This window comes from Cydia pomonella, chromosome 26 (genome assembly GCF_033807575.1).
Source record: "Cydia pomonella isolate Wapato2018A chromosome 26, ilCydPomo1, whole genome shotgun sequence".
NCBI lineage: Eukaryota > Metazoa > Arthropoda > Insecta > Lepidoptera > Tortricidae > Cydia > Cydia pomonella.
In genome coordinates, this window is record NC_084728.1 from 11,213,978 (window position 1) to 11,237,545 (window position 23,568).

The 23,568-nt window shown below is 38.9% G+C and overlaps 1 protein-coding gene across 1 annotated transcript in view; it reads left to right on the forward strand.

The window, feature by feature from the left end:
- Positions 1-1,883: 1,883 nt before the first annotated feature.
- The window catches only part of LOC133532233 (polypeptide N-acetylgalactosaminyltransferase 1-like), a 43,069-nt gene continuing 21,384 nt past the window's right edge, over positions 1,884-23,568 (forward strand). Inside the window, exons 1-9 of the mRNA XM_061870812.1 lie at positions 1,884-2,493; positions 8,909-9,011; positions 9,192-9,289; positions 11,198-11,357; positions 17,167-17,380; positions 20,717-20,808; positions 21,187-21,314; positions 22,280-22,375; positions 23,275-23,354. Of these exons, the coding sequence (XP_061726796.1) occupies positions 2,172-2,493; positions 8,909-9,011; positions 9,192-9,289; positions 11,198-11,357; positions 17,167-17,380; positions 20,717-20,808; positions 21,187-21,314; positions 22,280-22,375; positions 23,275-23,354 (1,293 nt within the window). The 5' untranslated portion in view covers positions 1,884-2,171. The remainder of the gene's footprint in view (positions 2,494-8,908; positions 9,012-9,191; positions 9,290-11,197; positions 11,358-17,166; positions 17,381-20,716; positions 20,809-21,186; positions 21,315-22,279; positions 22,376-23,274; positions 23,355-23,568) is intronic.

Here is a 23,568-nt window from a genome sequence, read left to right on the forward strand (position 1 = left end):
GCAACTAATTTTAACAAACCCCAAACACAATTATTGTTTCGTCACAGTGTTCCCATGGCCACCTCCTGTCACAGTGTTCCCATGGCCACCTCCTGTCACAGTGTTCCCATGGCCACCTCCTGTCACAGTGTTCCCATGGCCACCTCCTGTCACAGTGTTCCCATGGCCACCTCCTGTCACAGTGTTCCCATGGCCACCTCCTGTCACAGTGTTCCCATGGCCACCTCCTGTCTCCACCATCAGATCAGCTCTATTCAATTAAATTCAATTGCATTTATTTAAACCAACTAGGGATCAATATTGTTATCTATTTCATCATAATATTGCATTATGACGAAACCGATTTACAAATGTAGGTATGCAAAATTTCACCTTAAAAGGAAATCGGGAAGTGGGTCAAATTTGGCTATCAAGATTTGACCCACACTAACTAACATACATACAAACAGCTACGCTAACTTAAATAAAGCTTGTAGTCCTAGTTGCAGCTCATGAAATACGGCGTTTCGTGAACAAAAGATTTACTTTGGCAGAATTAATCTTTGTGTTCCTTGATGATGATGAATGATGTAAGAAGTGAGAAGTAGATCCACCCAGATTTTTGATGCCGGTTTTTCAGCGTCGCCGACGTCTGAGGGTAATAATGGTTAAGGTTATAATTCTAAGCCAAGTTTTTGGTATCATTTTCAAAGATGTAGACGTTGTGTGCAAGCACAACTATTATAAAAAGACGCCGGCAGTCTCGTCTCGCGGGCGAGATACAGTCGCGGTCGCGGCGCTCCTGTTCTAAACCCATGGATCACTAAATTACTTAACTATTTTCACTAGTATTTCTCACTCTAGGATAAAGTCACTATTGGTCAGCCTTTCGTGTCTATTATTTTACTGTTTATTTTCTGACCCACTGATTCCTGAACCTTAGTTTATATAGCAAATTGGTGCTTGATTACAAAGTTCAGTGATCATTCCTAAGTCCGCTGTGTGTGCGATGTATTTTGTACTTACAATACAAGGTTTATTTGCTATTTTGTGTTTTATTTTAATGACTTCAATGAGCTAAGAGAAAAGACGTCCCTATAAGAAATTACTAAGTGTGCGAGAGAGACGTATGCATTATGTCGGTCATATACGTGACAAGTTGACGTTAGCTTCCATATATTTGCTACTATCAGTGTAGAGCACTAGCTAGCTAATGCGGAGCTTGTCATGTATGAACTGCAGAGGGCAGCTCGGTGAGACGCAAACTCACGGCGTGCTGCTTGCGCCACCCTGCCCGGTTCACCCGGTTGCTGTATGGATGGGTTGGGGTTGCCGTACCTCTCTTTATAACAAATATAGTTAGGTATTTAAAAAAGATATATATACTTGAAAAAGAAAAGCTGACTTCAAAAAGGATAAAATAACTAGTTGACTGGTAGAAAATGGCTTAACGCATTAAGTCCGCCATTAGTACGTTTTCGTATTGTGCAATAAAGGTTAAATTAGTACATTACGATACAAGGGCGAAAAATAGGAAATTCGAAACGAGTGGCGATAAATTAAAACACGACCGAAGGGAGTGTTTTAAATCGACACGAGTTGCGAATTATCTATTCGCACATGTATCGTACAACGTTTTACAGTACATATGGCCCTTTAAATGTTTGACACAGTAACGTAATATGCTTATTTGCGCACTAGTGCGCTAAAGTAGCACCATATGTACTGTAAAAATTAAATAGTATCCCTTGTGGCCGAAGAACCCAAGTAGCGGTGTGGCACCGCTACAGTCGGTCACTGTCACTGCACCGCGCGGTAGGGTGGTGCGGCCAAAAATTTTGTCACGTTGTAGGTAATCCGCCTAGCAACTGCGCTATATGCGCTAGCAACTAATTGAAGTCGGAGAGTTTTTGCCACAGACTTGATTAAATCTTTTATAAATGTAAAGTATACAAATCTAAATAAATATATCTAACTTATCAAAAAATACTTAGGTACTTATGACTTTCTAAATCATTTCCGTTTTATACCGAAAAACCGCAAGAATAGGATTAGGCCGAATAGCGTGTTTACAAACTCTTTTCCTGTTTAAAAAATCACAGCATAAACAAAACATGGCTAGCAAAACGTCAACGTCAAACTCGGGCGCTCGGCCGCTGGCGGCGGTCACGGAAACTTTGTTTTGAATTAAAATGTTCAAATTACCGTTAAGAAAATTGTATTTTCTAGTGAAGCTATGTTTTCTATTCATGGTAGTTTTAGTTACTTTGAGTTTATTCGAATACTGGCGCGGAGGAAGACGCGCTACGCGAGCCGTTATACTGGACCCGGACGATGATCTCTTCGAGAGGCAGATTCTTGAGGATGAGGCTCGGATAATCCCTGGTTTGGGCGAAGGTGGCAGGCCTGCATACCTCACCGGCGAAGACAAGCGTTTAGGAGAAGAAGCGGAGAAGAAATACGCCGTTAACACCTATTTGAGCGATCGCATTGCGTACAACAGGACTTTAAAAGGTAAGCCATATTTCCATGCAAATTCCGGCCTATTTGCGAGCATTCCCGTTAGAACAAGCAGTTTGAATCGTTGTCTATATATTTAGGAGTTATTATTACATATTAAAATAGGTAAAAAGTGAGCTACTGAAGAAATGTAAGAGTTGGTTGACAAGTAGAGCGTGAGAAGCTAGCAGTCGCATCACGTACAATACAATCGCGGTTTTATGAGTTAAAACATATTTGTTATAGCATTTTATCAGCTTATGTCTGTAGATTTGCTATTTAGGAGTATTATTTACTTGCTCCTCCATTTTCATAATGTTTTCAAATAAAAATATGAATTAATCTTTATTTAAATTGTATTTAAAGGCATACAATTTGTTTCTTGAATATATATTGAGGTATTTGCTAAATAACTAATCTAATTACTAATAGTAAGTAGGTACTGAGTTATTGTACCTAGGTAGGTACAATATTTTTATAACTAATATTTATGTTAGAAATCCTTGAAGTACCTATGTAATATGCAAATACATTACATAGTACAAATAGAAGTTTATTACCAAATAAGTGATAATTCGTAATGGTGGTTACCATAGAAAACAATAAAACAGTAGTGAAACTCTAAACAATTATTAGAAAACTGATTTATCAAAAATTGATCCAAATAAGTTTCAGTAAGTATTATTGAGCTTACATTAAATACCTAAATGTACATGCCAATAACAGATTTGTTACTTGCACAGTGACCAGCAGAAGTTGCTAAGCAGGCAAAGTGTTCAAAATGAACTGAACACATCCTTATTGTTTAGGGTTGGGGTCACCAATTAGTTTCTACAGGGTTCCAGTTTTTAAAATAAAATGACCATTACTATCCGTTTCTACTTGAGTTTATTAAATAATCAAATGTAATGTACAGTCAAGTGCAAAAATATATATCGAAAGAATTGTCTCATAAATATGGTACTACACTCTTACTACACTGCAATAAGATGCTATGGGACATATTTTTGAGTAAGATGTGTACACCCATATGTTTACACTTGACTGTACAGCACAACACAGGTTGGCGGTCTGGATCCAGGTCGCGTCCCACCATTTGATGACCCTTGGTTTAGGGAATAAGAGTGTGTGGAGGTCATTTTGAACATCTAAAACACTTAGCTAGTTTTGCGGCTGACTATGCAATAATAATTGTCAATTGATTAAATCATAATGATGTCAAGTTTGAATCTGTAGCTTTGTTTATATGTTAAAGTGATTCAAAGGAACAATTGTGTTATTGTATTTCTCAAAGAAAGGTCTCAAGCTTCACTCACATCACTTTAATCTCATAAAAAGCCTAAATAGTAGACGATTTGAAAATAGATAACACATTTATTTAATGTCACAACATACTATGTTCATTAATAACACATATATGAAACCAAAACAAGAAAGTAGTGGTTATATCTTGTCTTCCTTTACTGTTCAAGCTATCTGTCTTTGGAATGTGCTTCCCCTGACAATTAGACAAGCTCCAAGCAAGTTTGTTTTCAAACATATGCTTCACAAACACCTACTGAGTGCAGCACGAGTTAATCTCTTCCACCGCGCATATGCATAGTGTTTATTATACATTTTAAATAATGTTGTCAATTTCCAAAATTGCTTATAGTTGTTATCTGAATTATTTTTCTCACTGCATCCACATTCAAGAATTTCTGTTTTCCCTATAGAAAATGTCTTAAGGCATTAAGTCTGCCATTTCTACTTATTTTTAATGTTTAAATAAATAAAAATATTGAATACTAAAATACAAGGTGCCCATGAGCATTGCGAGACATTTTAACTAAGCATTCCTGGTAATATTTAGAAACTATAATGTCATATAAAATTTTCTGAATTAGGCCTAGTTTCAGAGATAATTAAATGTTTTTTGAAATCATCCTTTAGCCATAAGTTGGTACAAAACACATTTTTGACTGCGGTATTGCCACTTTGAGGTCTAGTCTGGAACTAAAAAAAAACTTTTTAGTTAATTTTAGGTTATGTGTTTATCAATAAAAATTACATTTTATGTACAGGAGTGTTAAAAAAAAGGGATTTTTTTTTGTTGAATTTCACAAAAATTCATATAACATTTTTTGCTTCTGTTGCCATCAGGAATGCACCGTTAAAATCTCTCGCAATGCTCACGGGCACCTTGTAAAATCCCCACAAAACGCAACAACAACGCAATCCATGGCACTGCTTATCAGTGAAGACTTGACTTACAAACTACAAATTACTGATGACACATATGCCAATGAATACATAGAACACATGATTGGTATGATTTCTGAAACTCCTATAAATATAATGTTAACAAAAGAAGATTTTGACTTACAATCCACAGGGTGTGATGTTCAAATGGGTCATTAAGGTCTAGATCTCTATAAAACTGTAAGTTTTCCCAAAAATGTGTAACTGTGAAATGTCATAAAAAGTTAGGGAAGTTCCATTGTCTATTCTCATCTGGCAGCATGGATTTACGTAGCTGTAATAAAAGACGCACCTGTGTGTTAGACTTCTGTAGTAACATTCTCTGTGGCAAGTATGCAATAATCAGTGTTATCAGCATGGTTGAATACCACAGTACATCGAACCAACGTGTGTGGTTGCAAACCTTAATGTTTTACTCATTTACTCGCTGATTGCATGGACATTTCATACTTGTTATCAACTTGTTGCTCATTGTTTACACTTGATTTGTAACTAATTAATAAAAAACATTTATTTTTAACAACATAATTTAATTTGCGTGTCAAGGTTGACGACAAGGTCTCGGAGTGGTGTGACCTTTCTGCTGGTGTCCCCCAAGGAGGGATACTCTCTCCTCTCCTTTTCTCGATCTTCATTAATGGCATTACTGAGTCCTTAAATTGTAACTTCCACCTTTACGCGGATGATTTACAGATTTACGCAGCGGCTAGCATTGATGATTTTTCATCTTTAGTTGATAGAATAAATGGCGACCTTGAGTCAATTCGTTGCTGGGCGAATAAGTTTGGTTTGAAAGTTAATACAAAAAAATCGCAGGCAATTGTCATTGGTGGTCCTTATTTTGTGTCCAAATTGTCAGAGATGGTGGTACCCAAAGTGCGTTTTGATGGAACAATTATCCCTTTTTCTTCTACAGTTAAGAACTTGGGTATCATCATTGATCAAACCTTGTCCTGGTCAGCTCATGTTTCTGACATTAGCAATAAACTTTTTGCGTCTCTCCACTCACTAAGGCGTCTTCAAAATTTCCTTCCTCTTCAAACCAAAATAACTCTCGCATGTTCACTTTTACTCCCGTTGTTAGATTACGCTGATACTGCTTTCTTGGACCTTAGTGAGGAGTTACTGGACAAACTCGAGCGATTGCAAAATATTTGTATTCGATACATTTTCGGTCTACGTAAGTTTGATCATGTATCCCAGTTTCGATCTCAGCTTGGCTGGCTTCCGATTCGTCGTCGACGAGATGTGCATGTCCTATCATTGCTTTTCAATGTTCTATTTAATCCTGCTTCGCCACCTTACCTTTCCGAAAGGTTTAGTTATTTAGCTGCTGGTAGTGGTCATCGCCTTCGATCAAGCACCAATCTTTTACTCACGATTCCTTCCAATACGACGCGCACATACAAGAAATCCTTTACTGTCCATGCCGTCAAGTTATGGAACGAGATTCCGGTGTCCGTGAGGCAATCCCAATCTGTAGCATCACTCAAGGAGAAGCTTAAAAAATTGTGGCTTTCCGATACTTTGGTTACGACTTCCTAGTTCTTTGGAGTACTTCTACTTTTTTAATTTCCTTTACTTTTCTGGTTCGAATTCATATTTATTTATATTATATATTGAATATTTATTTATTTATATATATATGTATGCATTATTTTATGGTTATTTTTCTATCTATGTATATTTGTATCAATGTGTATTCAAAACGTGCATTTCATTAATTTCAGTGATTGTACACTTTTGTTTGTGTTTGTCATTCATTCACCGTTACTTCTGTTTTACTCATTTCCTCAAAGGTTAACTGGAAGAGATCCCATACAGGGATAAGTTCGCCTTTGTTGTATTTAATTTACTCTGTAACTGTGTTTTTCGTGTTTTTATTTCTATGTACAATAAAGTATATACATACATACATACATACATTTATACAGATATATTCATTCATTAACTATATTGTATACAACTTATATTACAAACACAGTAAAAACACGCTCTTTACATCCGCGCAATTCTGTTCGTCTTATCTTATCTACTGCGAGCTGACTGCGACTTGCATCGCGCAGCGCGGTACGCTCCTAGCAATAGCAACCACACTTCTTGAACTTGTTTTGCATGTTTTTGTTCTACCTGACACACACCACTTTTATTATAGATTGTATTTCTACTACTTACTAGCGCGGCACCATTATTTATGTATTTACTTTTATCGCTCACTAACTTAATTTGTAATTGATTGTTGTGTTTTTTCTCATATAAGTGAATAATTGTTATTCTTTTGAGAAATAAAAAAAATCTTTAAACGGAATAAACTAATTGTTAAACAACATTGATCCATATAACATTTACATTAAAATTAGGCATAAGTAATATGAGCATTTCATTAATTAAATAAATAAATATTTATAGAACATTATTACACAAATTGACTAAGTCCCACAGTAAGTTCAATAAGGCTTGTGTTGAGGGTACTTAGACAACGATATATATAATATATACATATTTATAAATACTTAAATACATAGAAAACACCCATGACTCGGGAACAAATATCCATGCTCATGACACGAATAAATGCCCTTACCAGGATTTGAACCCGGGACCATCTGCTTCATAGGCAGGGTCACTACCCACTGGGCCAGACCGGTCGTTAAAATATTAAATAAGACATGACAATACTTTTCTTAGGAACTATAAAAGAATGCTTTAAAGAGAATGAAAAAATTGAACAATCTGTAGCGCCGCCGGGCCCGATATATTTATTTATTTTATTACAAGGAGATAAAACAGAAGCATACAAGTCAAGAACATATAGGCAGTGTATACGTAACTAGTACAGTATAGATTATGATGATTCCTTAAACATATCTCACTGAGAACATAAGTGGTATCAGAATGTAAACCTAGCAACATGCAAACTCTAATACGAGTATAACTATTTCCGCTACAAAATCTATATGCATTTACAACGAATTCTACTCCTTATTGTTTTATTTTGCACAATTTTGTCACAGCAGCCTTGAATGAGGCACGGGAGCATGAGAATAAATCTACATTTGAAAGTAACTTGTTGTGGTGGTCGCAAATTCTGTGTATAGGAGCCCGTTTGCCTGAGTTGGAACGCGTAATCGGTAAGCTAAATAAGTGTTTGGACCTGGTCAACTTCTGCGGAGTGCGGAACTGTAAGGCTGCGAGGAGCTGCGGGCAGTCTACATCGGCTACACAGATGTTGCGCAGCATCACTGCGTCAGCAACGGCTCGTCGGTTCTCCAGAGAAAGCATATTATACTTGATCAAAAGATCAGCGTATGAACAACGTGGACTCTTCATTTTAAAATTCAGAAAACGAAGGAATTTCTTCTGCACCATCTCTATTTTATGAATATACTTGTTCAACTTACACTTACAGTTACCGATAAACCGCCAAAGTGCCAGTTTATTGTTCAAATATCTCTTAAGGTGATAAATTCGCCTTCGAACACATTTATTGCATTCTCTCAGTGTTATGTACAGTCAGAAATCTAATTTCAGTACCTTATCATACATTGTCACAGTGACAATCAATATGAAAGTCGCTAGGGAACTCATACTATTGTCACTGTGACAAGGTATGAAATGGTACTGAAATTAAATTCCTTGCCCGTACGGGCGACCGCTAGCTGGCGCGGGTGGCATTGTAGGTTTTCACCTACCTCCGTGGCACGCTTCCGCGTTAAGGTGACGCATCGTTAAACAATAAAATAAGCGCCGCCTTGCTTGCTTCCCCAAAACCCCGATACACCGCGCGTAGTTAATTTGCTTTTGCCCTAGCTTATTCTATAAGGTCGTATGCGGCAAAACAGGTTTTACCGTTTAAAGTAAAAAATACAAGAATTAATCTAAAAATCACAACTACAGAATTAAAGTGTGTGTTTAGACTAATCTACATGGAAAATTTAGAGGCTTGAATCGGTCCCATTTGCCTGTACAATGAAAGTTTGTTTAAAAGAGGCATCTTTGATACGATTTTGTCTGCTATACTTAAAAGTTAACGAATCGTGTAACGGCAACTACAGAAATGAAGTCGATGCCATGAATAACCAGTTCACCAAACAATACCTTCACGAGTTTTGTAATTACTGAGATAAATCAAGGTACCTGACAATATTTAAAATGTTTTACTACTATTACTATTAAAGTTTGTTTGCAGATTTCCGTAATCCAGCGTGTGAGCGCGTTACGTACGACGCGGAGCTGCCTTCCACTTCCGTCATCATCATCTTCCACAACGAGCCATATTCTGTTGTCATCAGGTAACTAACTCACATTTATCTTAAAGTTTACTGTAAAGGATAGGAAAAGCTCCCTTAGGCTACCTTTTCATTTCCATTGTTTTGGCTCGAAAAATACGTCGTTTACACTTAGAGTAGAGGATATCTTGTGAACTCCTTAGTTTATACAGCGCCATCTATTAAGACAATTTTTTGTTACAGAACGATATGGAGTGTCCTAAATACAGCGAGGAGGGACCAGCCGTGGCACCGGCGAGCCAACTACCTCGAGCGAGGCACCGGGCGGGTCATGAAACTCGGTAACTATACTACTGTAACATTCAGAACGAAATGGAATGTCGGTACTAGACCCTACTCATAGTGTTGTGTTCCTGCCGGTGAGTAAGGTTGCCAGAGCTCAACGAGGGGGGGGGATGCTAGGGTCGGCAACGCGCATGTAACTCCTCTGGAGTTGCAGGCGTACATAGGCTACGGAGACTGCTTACCATCAGGCGGGTCGTATGCTTGTTTGCCACCGACGTAGTATAAAAAAAAAATGAAACTCGGTAACTATACTACTGTAACATTCAGAACGGTATGGAATGTCCTAAATACAGCGAGGAGGGACCAGCTGTGGCACCGGCGAGCCAACTACCTCGAGCGAGGCACCGGGCGGGTCATGAAACTCGATAACTATACTACTGTAACATTCAGAACGATATGAAATGTCCTAAATACAGCGAGGAGGGACCAGCCGTGCACCGGCGAGCCAACTACCTCGAGCGAGGCACCGGGTGGGTCATGAAACTCGGTAACTATACTACTGTAACATTCAGAACGATATGGAGTGTCCTAAATACAGCGAGGAGGGACCAGCCGTGGCACCGACGAGCCAACTACCTCGAGCGAGGCACTGGGCGAGTTGTGAAACTCTGTAACTATGCTACTGATACATTCAGAACGATATGGAGTGTCCTAAATACAGCGAGGAAGGACCAGCTGTGGCACTGACGAGCCAACTTCCTCTAGCGAGGCACCGGGCGGGTCATGAAACTCGGTAACTATACTACTGTAACATTCAGAACGAGCGAACGAACGTCATGAGATTCCTAAAATAGATAAGTTGAAAAAAACTACATAAACTTTCACAAAGCATTTTTACTAAGACTCCTCTGTCCGTCTGTAAGTCTGTCTGTCACCAAGCTGTGTCTAATGAACCGTGACAGCTATACTGTTGAAATTTTCACAGATGTATTTCTGTTGCCGCTATGACAACGAATACTTATCAAAATAAAATCAATATTTAAGCGGGGCTCCCATATGACAAACGTAATTTTTTTTGCGTAATGGTAACTCGCACTTGGCTGGTTGTTTGAATTCGTTTGCGAACTCACTTGCGCTATAGCGGTGCGGTGCCCCAGATCTCCGATTCCGAATCTCGTGCTTGGCGATTAATTTTTCCTTATTTATTCAGGAAATAGGCCACAGGGGCACTTTTATATGTCCATTTTTTGAAACAAAAAAAAATACAATTACAAATATAGAATCAATGAAATATTAGATACTTTATTAGAGATGTATATAGTCTCTAAATGTCGAATTACACAAAAAACTATGATAGAAAAATACAACCAACAAATACTAAATTTCTTTAGAGATGTAAAAGTCTCTAAGTGGCAGAAATAAAATTAATTTTATAAAAACGCTTATTAAATTATTCTTAGAGATGCAAAAGGTCTCCAAGACTTGAATGAGTATAAAATAATTAAACTAAAGAATAAATAATTAAAAGACAAGAAATTCAATCAGACAGACAAGTGTCTCACGCTTATGCCAGTCAAAAATAAAGTTACATACTTATAACATAAGATGTAGCCCGTGTAAGCTTTAAACAGTCCGGTCTCCACAAACAGCACCCGTTCACGAGCATGACGCGTATCTCAGCCATCGCCTCCCTCAACCTTCATTTGGGAAAGTGGCGACCCGATCAACGACGCCTCCGTAAGCAAAGATTTTAAAGCGAGCATGCAATGATTGTGATTACGGTAGTGGACATAAAATTCGATCAATAATATTTCCATATATTGCCTTAAATTCAGTATTAGAAAGAAATTAAAAAAGTTTGAAGATGTATTTTTATCACCTTCCCCACGTGTGAGTACATCTCTTTGGTTATGCTTACATACACAATGCGTGCTACCGCGTTAGCCATCGTTCGATTTTTCCAGGTTACCCAGGTCAACCCGAAGACTCCGAGCACGTGTACCTAAAAGAAATCATCTTAGTCGACGACAACTCCACCCTCCCCGAGCTGCGCGGGAAGCTGGCGCGCTACATCAGAACCAGGCTACCCCTCGACATGGTGCGCGTGCTGCGGCTGCCTGACAGGTAACCGACCACCTGGAATAACAGAAACCATCTTAGTTGACAACTCTCCCCGAGAATTACACATTCCCAGCTGAGTCGGACATAACCGTCGGTACCCGCCGGCGGTATACATGAGTATTCTCTCCCTCACCACAAAAAAAACCTCTCCCCGAGAGGTAAATGGTGCGACACATCAGAACAAGTCTACCTGACGGGTCCTGCGGCTTCCTGGCAGGTAACCATCCACGAACTAGACAGACTATGGATTTATATCCGAAATAAAATTATTTTATTATTATAGACAATGGAGATGAAGTAACACTCGTCATATTTTGGCGCGCGAACGAAGAGAGAACAATTAACTCTTCGGTTGCGAGTGCCTTGAACGACAGCGACAAGTTTACCTTAGAACTCGTATATGTTCCTATTTGATTCCAACGCCATCTACTACTAGCGATACTACTAGGTACTCAGTAAAATAATGACATATATATAGCTAAATTTTAACCGTTTACGGATGTGTAGCTTTCTACCTTGTATACATTGGTTACATTTTATATTTATAATCCACGTACAAACATAGCGCACATATATTAACCGCGCGTAGCGTGTTAGGGACTTTTAAGAATACGTACTCGATATATTCGTATAAGTATCATAGATTAGACCTACCTCGGTCTCACGCCGACGACCCAACGACTTCTCATCGTTCAGGATTCCCACCACCAATCTTATTCCTCGGAAATATCTCTGCAAATTATTATCAACTGGCCGTTCTGTCCGTAAAAAGCTTAGTAAGAATCTTCGCACTCTAACTTATTCAGGCTACAATATTTATCTGTCCAAACTGTTTTGAATCTCTGCCTAAATTATTTGAAATTGTATCAGCGCTCAAACTGTAAACGGTCATAACTTGATGCGTTTGATTACAACGCTACCTATGGACGAATAGCTGAACTTCTTCAGGTTAGGGTTAACAAGAGCCCGCCACGCCGGCGCGGGCGCAGCTATCGGCAACGTGCTCGTGGTCCTGGATTCCCACTGCGAGGGCAACCATGATTGGCTGCGGCCTCTCCTGCAAAGGCTCAAGGACAGTCCCAAATCAGTTCTCGTCCCCATGATCGACGTGTTAATGAAGGACACTTTGAGATACACGTCTGCCGGCCATTTAAAGTTCAAGGTGACGGTTTGAGTAACTTCGGTCTACGTTTTCCTGTAGTTAGGATTTCGATTGGCAGTCGATCATTTTAGTGGGACCATTTAAATTTAAATGTTAGTACTTGAACTCTCATTTACCTGCAGTGGCAGCATGGTTCCATTTTTATCACTTGTCACTATGACCGTCACTTTCGCGCTTACATACTTGTTAGAACGTGACAAGCATGGTGACAAATGATAAAGAGCCGACCATCTTAGCCCTACTAGTCATATCATTGTTTTTTTTTTATATTTGTATATATCATTGAAATTTACACTAAACATGGCAACACTCGAATAAAAATTCATTAACGTTTTTTTATATGATTATCTCGACTTAGCGGCCGTAACATATTACACGCAGTCTCTGGACCATCTGCTACAGGAGGTACAGGTCGGAAGTGGTATGACTTTATACACATATTTATTATTGTTACTAGCGGTCCGCCCCGGCTTCGCACGGATTTACAAAAAACTAATATTTTGCACAAAAATTGTAAAAAAAAACCGGACAAGTGGGAGTTGGTCTCGCCCTAAGAGGGTTCCGTACATTTTTAGAATTTGTTGTCATAAAGGCAACAGAAATACATCATCTGTGAAAATTTCAACTGTCTATCACGATTCATGTCATGAGATCCAACCTGATGTCAGACGGACAGCGGAGTCTTAGTAATAGAGTCCCGTTTTATTACCCTTGGTACGGAACTCTAAAAAACCGCATGAAAATAGACGTACAGACGCATCAGGGGACTTTGTTTTATAGTGTAGTGATTTCTCATCAAATAATACCGGAATAATATCCACAGTATTTATACACGGTGTAAGAAGATTTCTGGGTGTTTTAAGAAAATCTGTAAATATTTTATTTTATTCCTATTCTTCTTTCAACTTTTTAATGATTTGCCCGTAGATTTTAGCGCTTATCTTGCTTGTTGAGTTCGGTGTGTAAGGCAAGTCAGCGCAGGAGTTGTAATAAAAGCCTATCCTGATACAAATTAGCATTAACATATTGAACGAATAAGACAAAAACTCACATTTTTTTGTATTTTCAACGGTATTTCAAAAATAAAGCGACTATGCCTCATTTTAATGAATTAAAACGTGTAAGGGTCGTAAAAGTTGAAATCCATGTTAAACGGTAGTTGTCCGTTAGTTAATATTAGCGCCACCTATGGTGAAACAGCCGCACTGCCACAGGTTGGGCCTGACGCGCGCGCGCCACGCCGGCGCCAGCGCGTCCCGCGGCGACGCGCTCGTCTTCCTGGACGCGCACTGCGAAGGCAACGCCGACTGGATACGGCCCCTCCTCTATAGACTCAAGCAGAGCCCGAAATCAGTGCTTGTGCCTAACATCGACATGATAGAAATTAACACTCTCGAATATAATCATATCGACACATATACGTTTCAGGTGATTTCAACTAGAGTTTATTGAATGTGGGTAGTTTGGTAGGGTAGAATCTAACTATTTCATTACTATTAGGTGTCGCTCATTTAGATCTATATTTCTCTATCGTGCTTCGTCGATCTTTCCTTAAATATTTTATATTTCGACTTGTTATACTTACATACATTTTTTAACGAGCCTATTGAGTGTCCCACTGCTGGGCAAAGGCCTCCCCCTAGGCTACACTACTACAAACAGTTACATACATTACCGAGTCTTATTATAGTATTTTATACAATCGTGATATAATAGAGAGCTTTTCAGTCGAGTAAGGTACGAGATTGAAAAGCTTGACTACGAGTCATCTAAAATAATATTTTTTTACTATAAAACCTTTATAATTAATGATAATTGGTAAGTATCTAAGTACACAAAAATGTTGACGTAAACGCGCGACTCCCGCCCCGCGCCCCGCGCCGGTTTTGTATTTTCTATGGGAGCGCGGCGGCACGTCATTGGTCTTTTTTTTTATAGTTGACTATAGCGTAACGAAATGAATTTTATAGTTGAGTGGGCGGTGAGCAAATATAGTTTGGTATACGAAATCTTAATTCAACCATTACAGTCGACTAGTAGAAAAAAATATCGTAAATTAGGATGTTTAGACTTCAAACATGGTTTAAAAACTAATACTATTACTACTATTTCACTAAGTTTGTTATATCTTTTTAAAGCGCCATCTATTGTGGAATGTTGTACTTGCATCAGCTCTGCTAATATAATTTAAACATTATGTCATTATTCATAGCGTTGTACAGTGTATAAATCCAATTTGGGCGAATATTTCAATGGTGGTTAGCGTAGGATCTAAGAATTATGTTGAAATAAATTTTGCTTAGAAATACTTACAATTAAAATATTAACAATGCTAAATAATTCGGCCCGCAATGTAAAGCAACACACAAGTTACGAGCAAGCCTTGATAATGTTATGTCTCCTAAGTCGTAATGTTTGCAGTACATTGCTGCTCGGCAAATTTTCCCAAATTAATTACGGGGTCATAATTAAGTGTAACTTAAAAAAGCTTCTTAATGAATGATAACGCGAATAAATTCTGTATCTGGTTTGATTTATTGCCCGTGATTTACACAATGTATTTGGTCAAATAGCTACACAGATACACGATGAATATCGAAACACAGAATGATTCCCATTTTTATCCCAGTATAATATATTTTCAAATATTCAACGCTTTCGTCTTACTGTTTATTATAGCGCCATCTATCGTCAAACACCGTAACTTGTACAGGATAGAACAAACGCGCGTGCGGCACGCCGGCGCGAGCAACGCCACGGGATCCAATATTTATCTGTCTGATTTTAGTTTCATTCATTTCTGTTTAAAATGTCGATAGTATCCAATAGACACTTCAATCATAAATGGCCATTAAGTAGATTGATTACAACGCCATCTATGGAAGAATAGCTGAACTTCCTCAGGTTAGGGTTAACAAGAGCCCGCTACGCCGGCGCGGGCGCCGCTACGGGCGACATCCTCCTCTTCTTGGATTCCCACTGCGAGGGCGTAACCGACTGGCTCCGGCCGCTACTGCATCGGATCAAACACAGTCCGAAGTCGGTCCTCGTGCCGCTGATCGACACGATCAAGATTAATACGTTCGAATACAGGGCTGGGGATCTTGTGAAGTTTCCAATATCGGTAATAAAAAAAGTGTTGCTTTTAAGTGCCAATTTGACAACTGTCACTGGACATTCGCTGTATATTATTTTATTAACTAGTAATACTGGGTGTAATAATAATGTCAATACTCTTAACTGATTATCGTTCAACCTTACGTCTTTGTAGTAAGGTTAACTAATTGTCATTTAAGTAGTGTTTGACAACAAAAATGTACAGTGAATTTTCAGTCCAAAAATGTCAAGCGACTATTGCCTAGTTGAAGAAAAGCGCCTGGATTCGTGCATATTTTAACGTTTTTGCGCTTGTATTACGGGCAAAGCAATTAATAGTCTTTTTAATAATAATAACACGTGTGACAACACGTGCACAATACATCAGGATAACATTTCAGAAAAGTGAAATATTTTTGTCGCTTAAATTATGATCGCTTTTGGGAATGAAACGAGACAAAATGCTGATGACAATACTCAGTGTCTACGTTTTTGCGCTTCGGTTTCATTTGTTAAGTAAATTGTCGCGTTCGTTTTTAGAATGCCTTATATCGTTCGTTATTGACATGACACGATTCAGTTTCTTCAAACGCTTTATTATTATGTATGAAATATTGTCAGCTCTTCAAGAACTCAATGCCGCTTCCTTTCAATTATCTTTATTGCTATTACTTTATTCCTTATTATTTCGTCACTGAACACTGAATCAAAACATGCTGATTCCAGAACAAATTCTTTTTATTCTCTCTACCCACTTCCCAGTCAGTCAGTTTTGACAGAGCTATGATTGTTCATCAAATCATTAGTCATCAACTCATCATTGATAGATGTGACCGCCACTCACGATATGTTTATCTATCTATACCTATACCTTTACATGACGTTAAACACTCGTTGACAGACTTTGTCGTCGATTTAATTAAGTCTTCCCGTTTGTTTGTTGACCGCTATATCTGTTGCCTTTCACTCACCACCAATCATTTGAAAGAATGGAGTTTTCTGGTGACGTATTAGAAAACTTTAAGAATATCATTTGATTATTTTTGTTTTACTAACAGCGTTAATAACGCGGAAGGTAAGCAGTAATTTAAGTTACGGAAGGCTTGAGTATTATAAATATTATAATGCATTATTTGTACAATAGCAATGGTACTCAGAAATTTAAATAAATTTAAGGACTGTAAACGATTACCTTTTTCAGGTAGTTGTGATATCGGGATAGCGTTAGGAATACTCTCAAAAATAACATTAACATTGATTGATTAATTTAATTGATAAAACGACATCTGTTGTCGGATAGCGGTACTCGTGTCATTGATTATGATTATGAATCACGACCATCTTTGGACTAATCACGGTTAAATATTCATTATTTTTTTATTTATATTATCTTCTGTCGATAGTATCCCTCACTTACCACGGTATACAGCAATATGTGATTGATTTAATCGACGCGCTCGTGAGAGGCTCATCAAACAAACGCCATCACACTATCACAAAACACAGTATTTGATTTCCACGCCATCTCTCGACCAACGTCCGCACTTGCTCCAGGATAGGCCTGACGCGCGCCCGCCTGGCCGGCGCCCGCTACGCGAGCGGCGACGTGCTCATCTTCCTCGACGCCCACTGCGAGGGCGTCACCGACTGGATGCGGCCCATGCTGCAGCGCATCAAGGACGCGCCGACGGCCGTCGTCATGCCCATTATAGACGTGGTCGAACACAAGGACTTCCTCTATAGCGTGCAGGATCCCGCCGTGTTCCAGGTTGGCGGGCTTAGTAGTTTGTTTGGTTTCTGTTCCTGCACTCGCATACTTAAACACACTGTCGACGCTTATGTGAAATGTAGACGTTGTTCACTGTCTTACAATCATTGCACTCTATTGGATTTTTACGACACGTTTGATTTAGATCGTTCCTTCTGCACTTTGATATAAGTACTGCTATCCGGCTACTTGTATTTGATTTTATTCTGTCTTCATTTCAACCCCTAAGAACATAATGTAGGCTATTTGAGCTACCTTTTTATTTGGCTATTACGTTTCTAGGGGGGCGTAATGGGGGAGTGGAATTTATCAGGTGACAAGTGGGCACCATTTATAGCACATATTTTTAGAAAGACGTATATTATCTTTCTTTATCACTCGGTAAACATAACCTTAGTTTCATATACTGTTAGCACTATCTGTCGCTTTGTATCGCACTGGCGCAGTCGGTAGGATCTCCAACTTTAAGTTAATAATTTTTCATTTTTGTTTTCTTTTTTTATTGATGTCGATTACTTAGCACAGTGTTTAGGGTACACACCATACACGCACACTACTTTATAAGTAAATATATGTTTCACTGTTTTCATTTATGACCGCTGTGTTTTTCCATTGGTACTATGCTGGGCAAGTTTGTGTGTTTGTGTGAATTTTGTTTCTGTGTTTTTCTATCATAGTGGTTTCAAATCTTGGTGCCAATAAAATATCCTTTCTTATTTCGTTCTTATACCATTTTTAAATGCTGTAGTAGGTATTCAAATCGGTCAAAATGCTAAAATAAAATAATAGCTATAAGCTTTTTTAGGTGAAACGAAAATCCATAAAAATAAATTATTTTCAATATTTACAAATGTTTACCCGCGTAGCGCAGCGTCTGCTAGCAGCAGTCATAGGTACGTATCTCATGCAGGATTTGATGAGGCCGAGGGTGAGAGAAGGGGGCACACGGAAATATGCTTGACTTCCTGTAAAGCCGAGCGACGGCAGCTCCGCTAGACTAATCATAATCATTAATCAACATACCCGGTTAAACTAGCCTCGAGGCATTCGATGCCCTGAACCCACAAGCAAGTATGCTTAGGTTTTTTACAAATACAATATAAAAGGATTAGGCAGTTGCTACATACCAATGTAACTACTGCCCAATCTCTTCGTAGCCAAGAATTCATACAAATATATATCTTTGACAGCGGTTCCAATATTGACTGGCGCATTCGAATATCGGTCACCGAATAACTCCAAGTCTTGCTCCCTCTGCGCTCGAGACATGCTATGCTTTAGTAAAAAGCTGTACCTATCTCAGGCAGGGTCTGATGAGGGCTCGCGTGACGGGCGCGCGCGCAGCGCGAGGAGACGTGCTAGTGTTCCTGGACGCACATTGTGAGGCCGAGAGTGATTGGCTGCGGCCGCTGCTGCAGCGCATCAGGCACAAGCGTGATGCCGTGCCCACGCCAGTCATCGACGTGGTCGATCAAACCACGTTCCATCTCGACGGGGAAGACCCCATTCAGGTGTGCCATGCGGCATAGAAAGAGATGCCTTATTGACAAATAACAGGTTGAGGGGGGCATGCGAACTCAGTAGACTTACTAATACAACGGAAAATAGCATGAAAATCCAAGAACATATGATCATCAGAGAATGGATTACTAATATAAACAAAAGCATGAAGATTTTGCGCATTGGAATAGTGGCAACAATATGGGACGCATTATGCAACATATAATGGTGTGGTGCATGAAAATATAAAGACCGTAGAAGATGCTTGCCTAACTTAATATGGTGTGGAATCCACAAGGTTTTACTAAGCTAAATGAAGGATTGAGTGAAATTAATGTAGTGCTACTAATGAATCTTCGAAACTGGTCAAGGATTTAAGCATGGATTATTAACTGACGTATTTTAGCGCTGGCGGTGTAAGCTACTAACCTACATACCTGATGCTATGATAAGCATCTTGTAATGTCGATGTATCAGTATAAGGAAGTGTTCATATGAAGAGACATTTTACTTACTTTGACCATTGATTTATTTATAAAGCATGTTATAAGGTAGAGGAGAAGTATAATTCTGTGTAGATTACTAAATACTTATGGCATTATCGTCGAGTATTGTACCCGTTTGTAAATTCAGGTAATTCTTATAATACATTTTGGTGATGGTGATGTTTACATTCCACGATTTGTGTTGAATACGAAAGCAGATTTATTTCTCCGAACGACATACATAGGTACATACGAGTTTGTATAACAAGAAAACCTTAATTACCTAGATAAACCAAGATAACAACGAAAACTATACCTATGTATATGTTAATACAATTAATCAAGAACGAAATCACATATTTAATAAGCAGCAAAAAGATAAAAGAAGCTTAATTTTTTTATAAATTGTTCTAAACAGCGTTTCGTTCTCTTTCTTACTATTAAGCTTTGAAATTCTGTTTCAACACTACACATTTTTTTGTCTAAAGTTCTTCTCAAAAATATCTTTAATCACTAACAGAAGGCACATACTTACCTACACACTTCTCTTAATATCTGCACACTCTAAGGGTTCTACACGTTTTATCTGTTATGTATTTTTTAAAGATTAAGTAATTTTGAATATGTGCCCTCTGTTGTGCCTATTGCACGGTCGAGGAAATCGATTCTTTAACAATTTACAGTCCACTTTGAACATTCGTAGCATAAGTCTGCTACCAAATTTACTTGAACCGCAAACTGCTTAACAATGAATTTCCTTCACTGTAGTACTATTGGTGGTAGTTCATCTAGTCATCTAATGTAAAGCTAGTGCCACTAACACCTTGTTAGTTCCTCTGTAGTGGGTGCGGTATCTAATTACTAATTAGCTCGTTTTCATGTTGTTTGTTTAATTGATTATTTCTAGGGATTACTTAAGAGGGAAGAATAGCTTAGCGATCCTAAAGAAATAACGGTACTTTTTCTATGAAATTCCATTTCGGGAGAAAACGGTTTCCACTAACTAAATCTTAACAAATCACTTTGATTTTGATGTCGATCGCTTGAGCATAATATTTTAGGTTTATAAGTATGTTTTGATTTTTTTTTGTATTCCAAATTAAAAAAAAAAAAACCTATTAACCTAGTTTTTCATTGTGATTTTTTTTTCTCTTTTAGTATGGGCGCACGCACTTTAAAGAGCCCTCGCCTTTGATAATGAATTGTCTCCGTTTCTGAATATCTATCTATAAAATCTGGCGATTATCACGTATGTTAATAATGAATAGTTAATACGTGTTTTTTCCAAACGTACAATAAGACCTCGTACCACGCCACTATGAACAAATGTCAATAACATGCGTATACGCAGGTTGGCGGCTTCACGTTCGTGGGGCACTTCACCTGGATCGACGTGCCGGAGCGGGAGAAGAAACGTCGAGGCTCCGACATCGCCCCTACCTGGTGAGTCACCTGATAGACTAGTGGTTCTGTGAGCTGCAAACCTCGCAAACCCTCGCGAGAAAAAACTCAAAACTGGATTTAAAAAAAACATCCATTTTCAAAATATGTTTAAAAAAAAATCATTAGAATCGTACAGGTGAACAGCCGCACTATCGGACATACGAAAGCATTTTTGCACACAAGGTGAAACGGAGTCGCTTGGCGCTCGCTTGGTTACCATGTTAACTATTTGAGACGTGTATTGTACAATTAACTTTAAAATTCCCGTGAGACTCGAACATATTAAAATTATTTTTGACTGGTTACTGACGTAACCCGTCCGTATTCTCGAAACGGATCGAAACATGTCAGGCAATTATTCGTCGTTCAATATTTGAGGTCCCCAACTATGGCGGGCGGTCTGTTCGCGATCCGCCGGGAATACTACTGGGAGCTGGGAGCGTATGATGAGCAGATGGCCGGCTGGGGCGGAGAGAACCTGGAGATGAGCTTCCGCATCTGGCAGTGTGAGTCCTTCACTGGTTATAAAATATACTCTTGGCATAATTGTGATGAACGGTAGCAACCATATTCGGATAAAGTAGATCGTTTGTGACACTATATGAATCTTTGATCCTACCAACTGCGCCAACACAATACAAGGTGTAATAACAATAGTGGGGATCCGTTTAAGGGCATATTCGGTATCAGTATCGCGTAGATTTTTATTGACGCTAAAAATTTTCGACTTTTTTATGGAGAGTTGGCTGACCAGGACAACCTGCCCGAAAGAAAAAAAAATTTTTCGCGTTAAAAATATGTTTCTTCTACGTTTTTCTAATCAGAACACGATACCAAATATGCCCTTAAACGGATCCCACTATTTTTGTTACACCCTGTATGACATGGACGATTCCGCTATCGCCAATGCAAAACTTGTATTCATTTAAGGTTTTTTTAAGATAATGAAGTTTAATAGGTTCCATTTTAACTTGTTTTCTATACGATGAAAATGATATTCTAAATGAAATAATATCTCTTCTACTATTAACCTCTCGTATTCCGGGACGCGGATCTGTGCAACAGACATTGAATTAAAAAGTATTTAGCTTTGAAATAATGAATAGAATCAGACGTTACGATGCAGAAATCTAATTCTATACTTATTACAACAAAAATATTACTATCAGACCTTCTACATCTCCAGCATCTCCTGAGGATACCTCGTAGAGAGCAGAAACACGTGTCGAGTTTTGTACTTTTGGTGGTGGGTTGTTATATTTATTTTTGCGGTGCGAGGGTGGGAACATTAATTGCATGTAAAATACGCAAGTAAGTATATCGGATTAACAGGTTAGCACTGATTGACTAGCACATTACCTTTTCGCGGATTAGCAAAGTAATATTTATGTTTTAATTTAGATTTGAATTAAATACCTACTTTTGCGGATCCGCGTTCCGGCACAACTGTTATAAAGTGATCATATTCCAGGCGGCGGCACCTTAGAAACGATCCCTTGCTCCCGTGTGGGACACGTGTTTCGCGCGTTCCACCCGTACGGTCTCCCGGCCAACAGCGACACGCACGGTAAGCCCTCCTCACTGACTCGTGCCGTGACGTGTTGCAGGCGGCGGCGTGCTCGAGACGCTGCCGTGCTCCCGTGTCGGACACGTGTTCCGTTCTTTCCATCCGTTTGATCTTCCGGATTCTGATTCGCTTGGTGAGTTCGTGTTACGTGTCCCGGAGATGGGCCAAGTGTTGGGATACGAATGAGAACAGGAGTTGTTAAAATTAGCCGATGTTTACGTACTTTTTGTTGTTTCGTTTGCGTGAACTGTGTTTTAAACACGAATAGCTTTGGTGAGTAAATACAAGCCATAGCAATTGCAAAAAAGCCATCCTGCGCAAAGACGAAGTAGTCTATTCCAATTAACTCGAATATACCGAATATACTGTCAAAAGTCTTTCGCCATTCGAAAATAATGGTGAGCAAGTTTATTGCTAATGATTGAGTAGCAAATAATTTGTTTCCACGAACGCCCATCTCCGTTCTCACATCCTATTTCGAGTTTCGTTTTCCCCGGTTCGCAGTTCAGATGGCGCGTTAGAATCTCCTCACCTGCACAGGAGTAAGCACATAGCTCGTAAGTCTCCTAACTCACAGGGAATATGCACACTTTTCTGTGTTTGTAATGTAACGCGGTAGGTATTTGTGTAACCGTATACCGCTCCCTAATCGTTTGTCCCTATCCGTCATTGTTAGAACGAGACAGAACATGACAGAGGTTTGTAAGAGGTTTCTAAGTTTTACTGAACGGCGGTTTAACTCCACAATAAAGCAAAGGCAAAGGTAATCACACTAGTTTTTGTCTGTTTCTAATAAACTATGTACTGTATTGTGCGCTAAAGTTTGTGTATAATAGGAATAGTGGTTTTTCGCGGGATCCTGTATGAGCGTCCTTTATGATTGTGTGTTGTGACGGCAGGAATCAACACGGCGCGTATGGCGGAAGTGTGGATGGACGAATACGCAGAGCTGTTCTACCTGCACCGGCCCGATCTGCGCGTGAGTGCCTTCAGATTGTTGACTGAATATTTGTAAAGCTTATTGTATCATAAATATATAGATCCACTGGTTAAAGTGTTGGTGTTTGTATTGCACTAGCCGTAGCCGTGTGCTCGTGGAACTGGATCGCCCCTCCTAACCATCAGCCAACTTTTGACGAACAGAGTCACCGCATAATGTATTTTGTATCTGCATCAACTGTCAAATACGGATT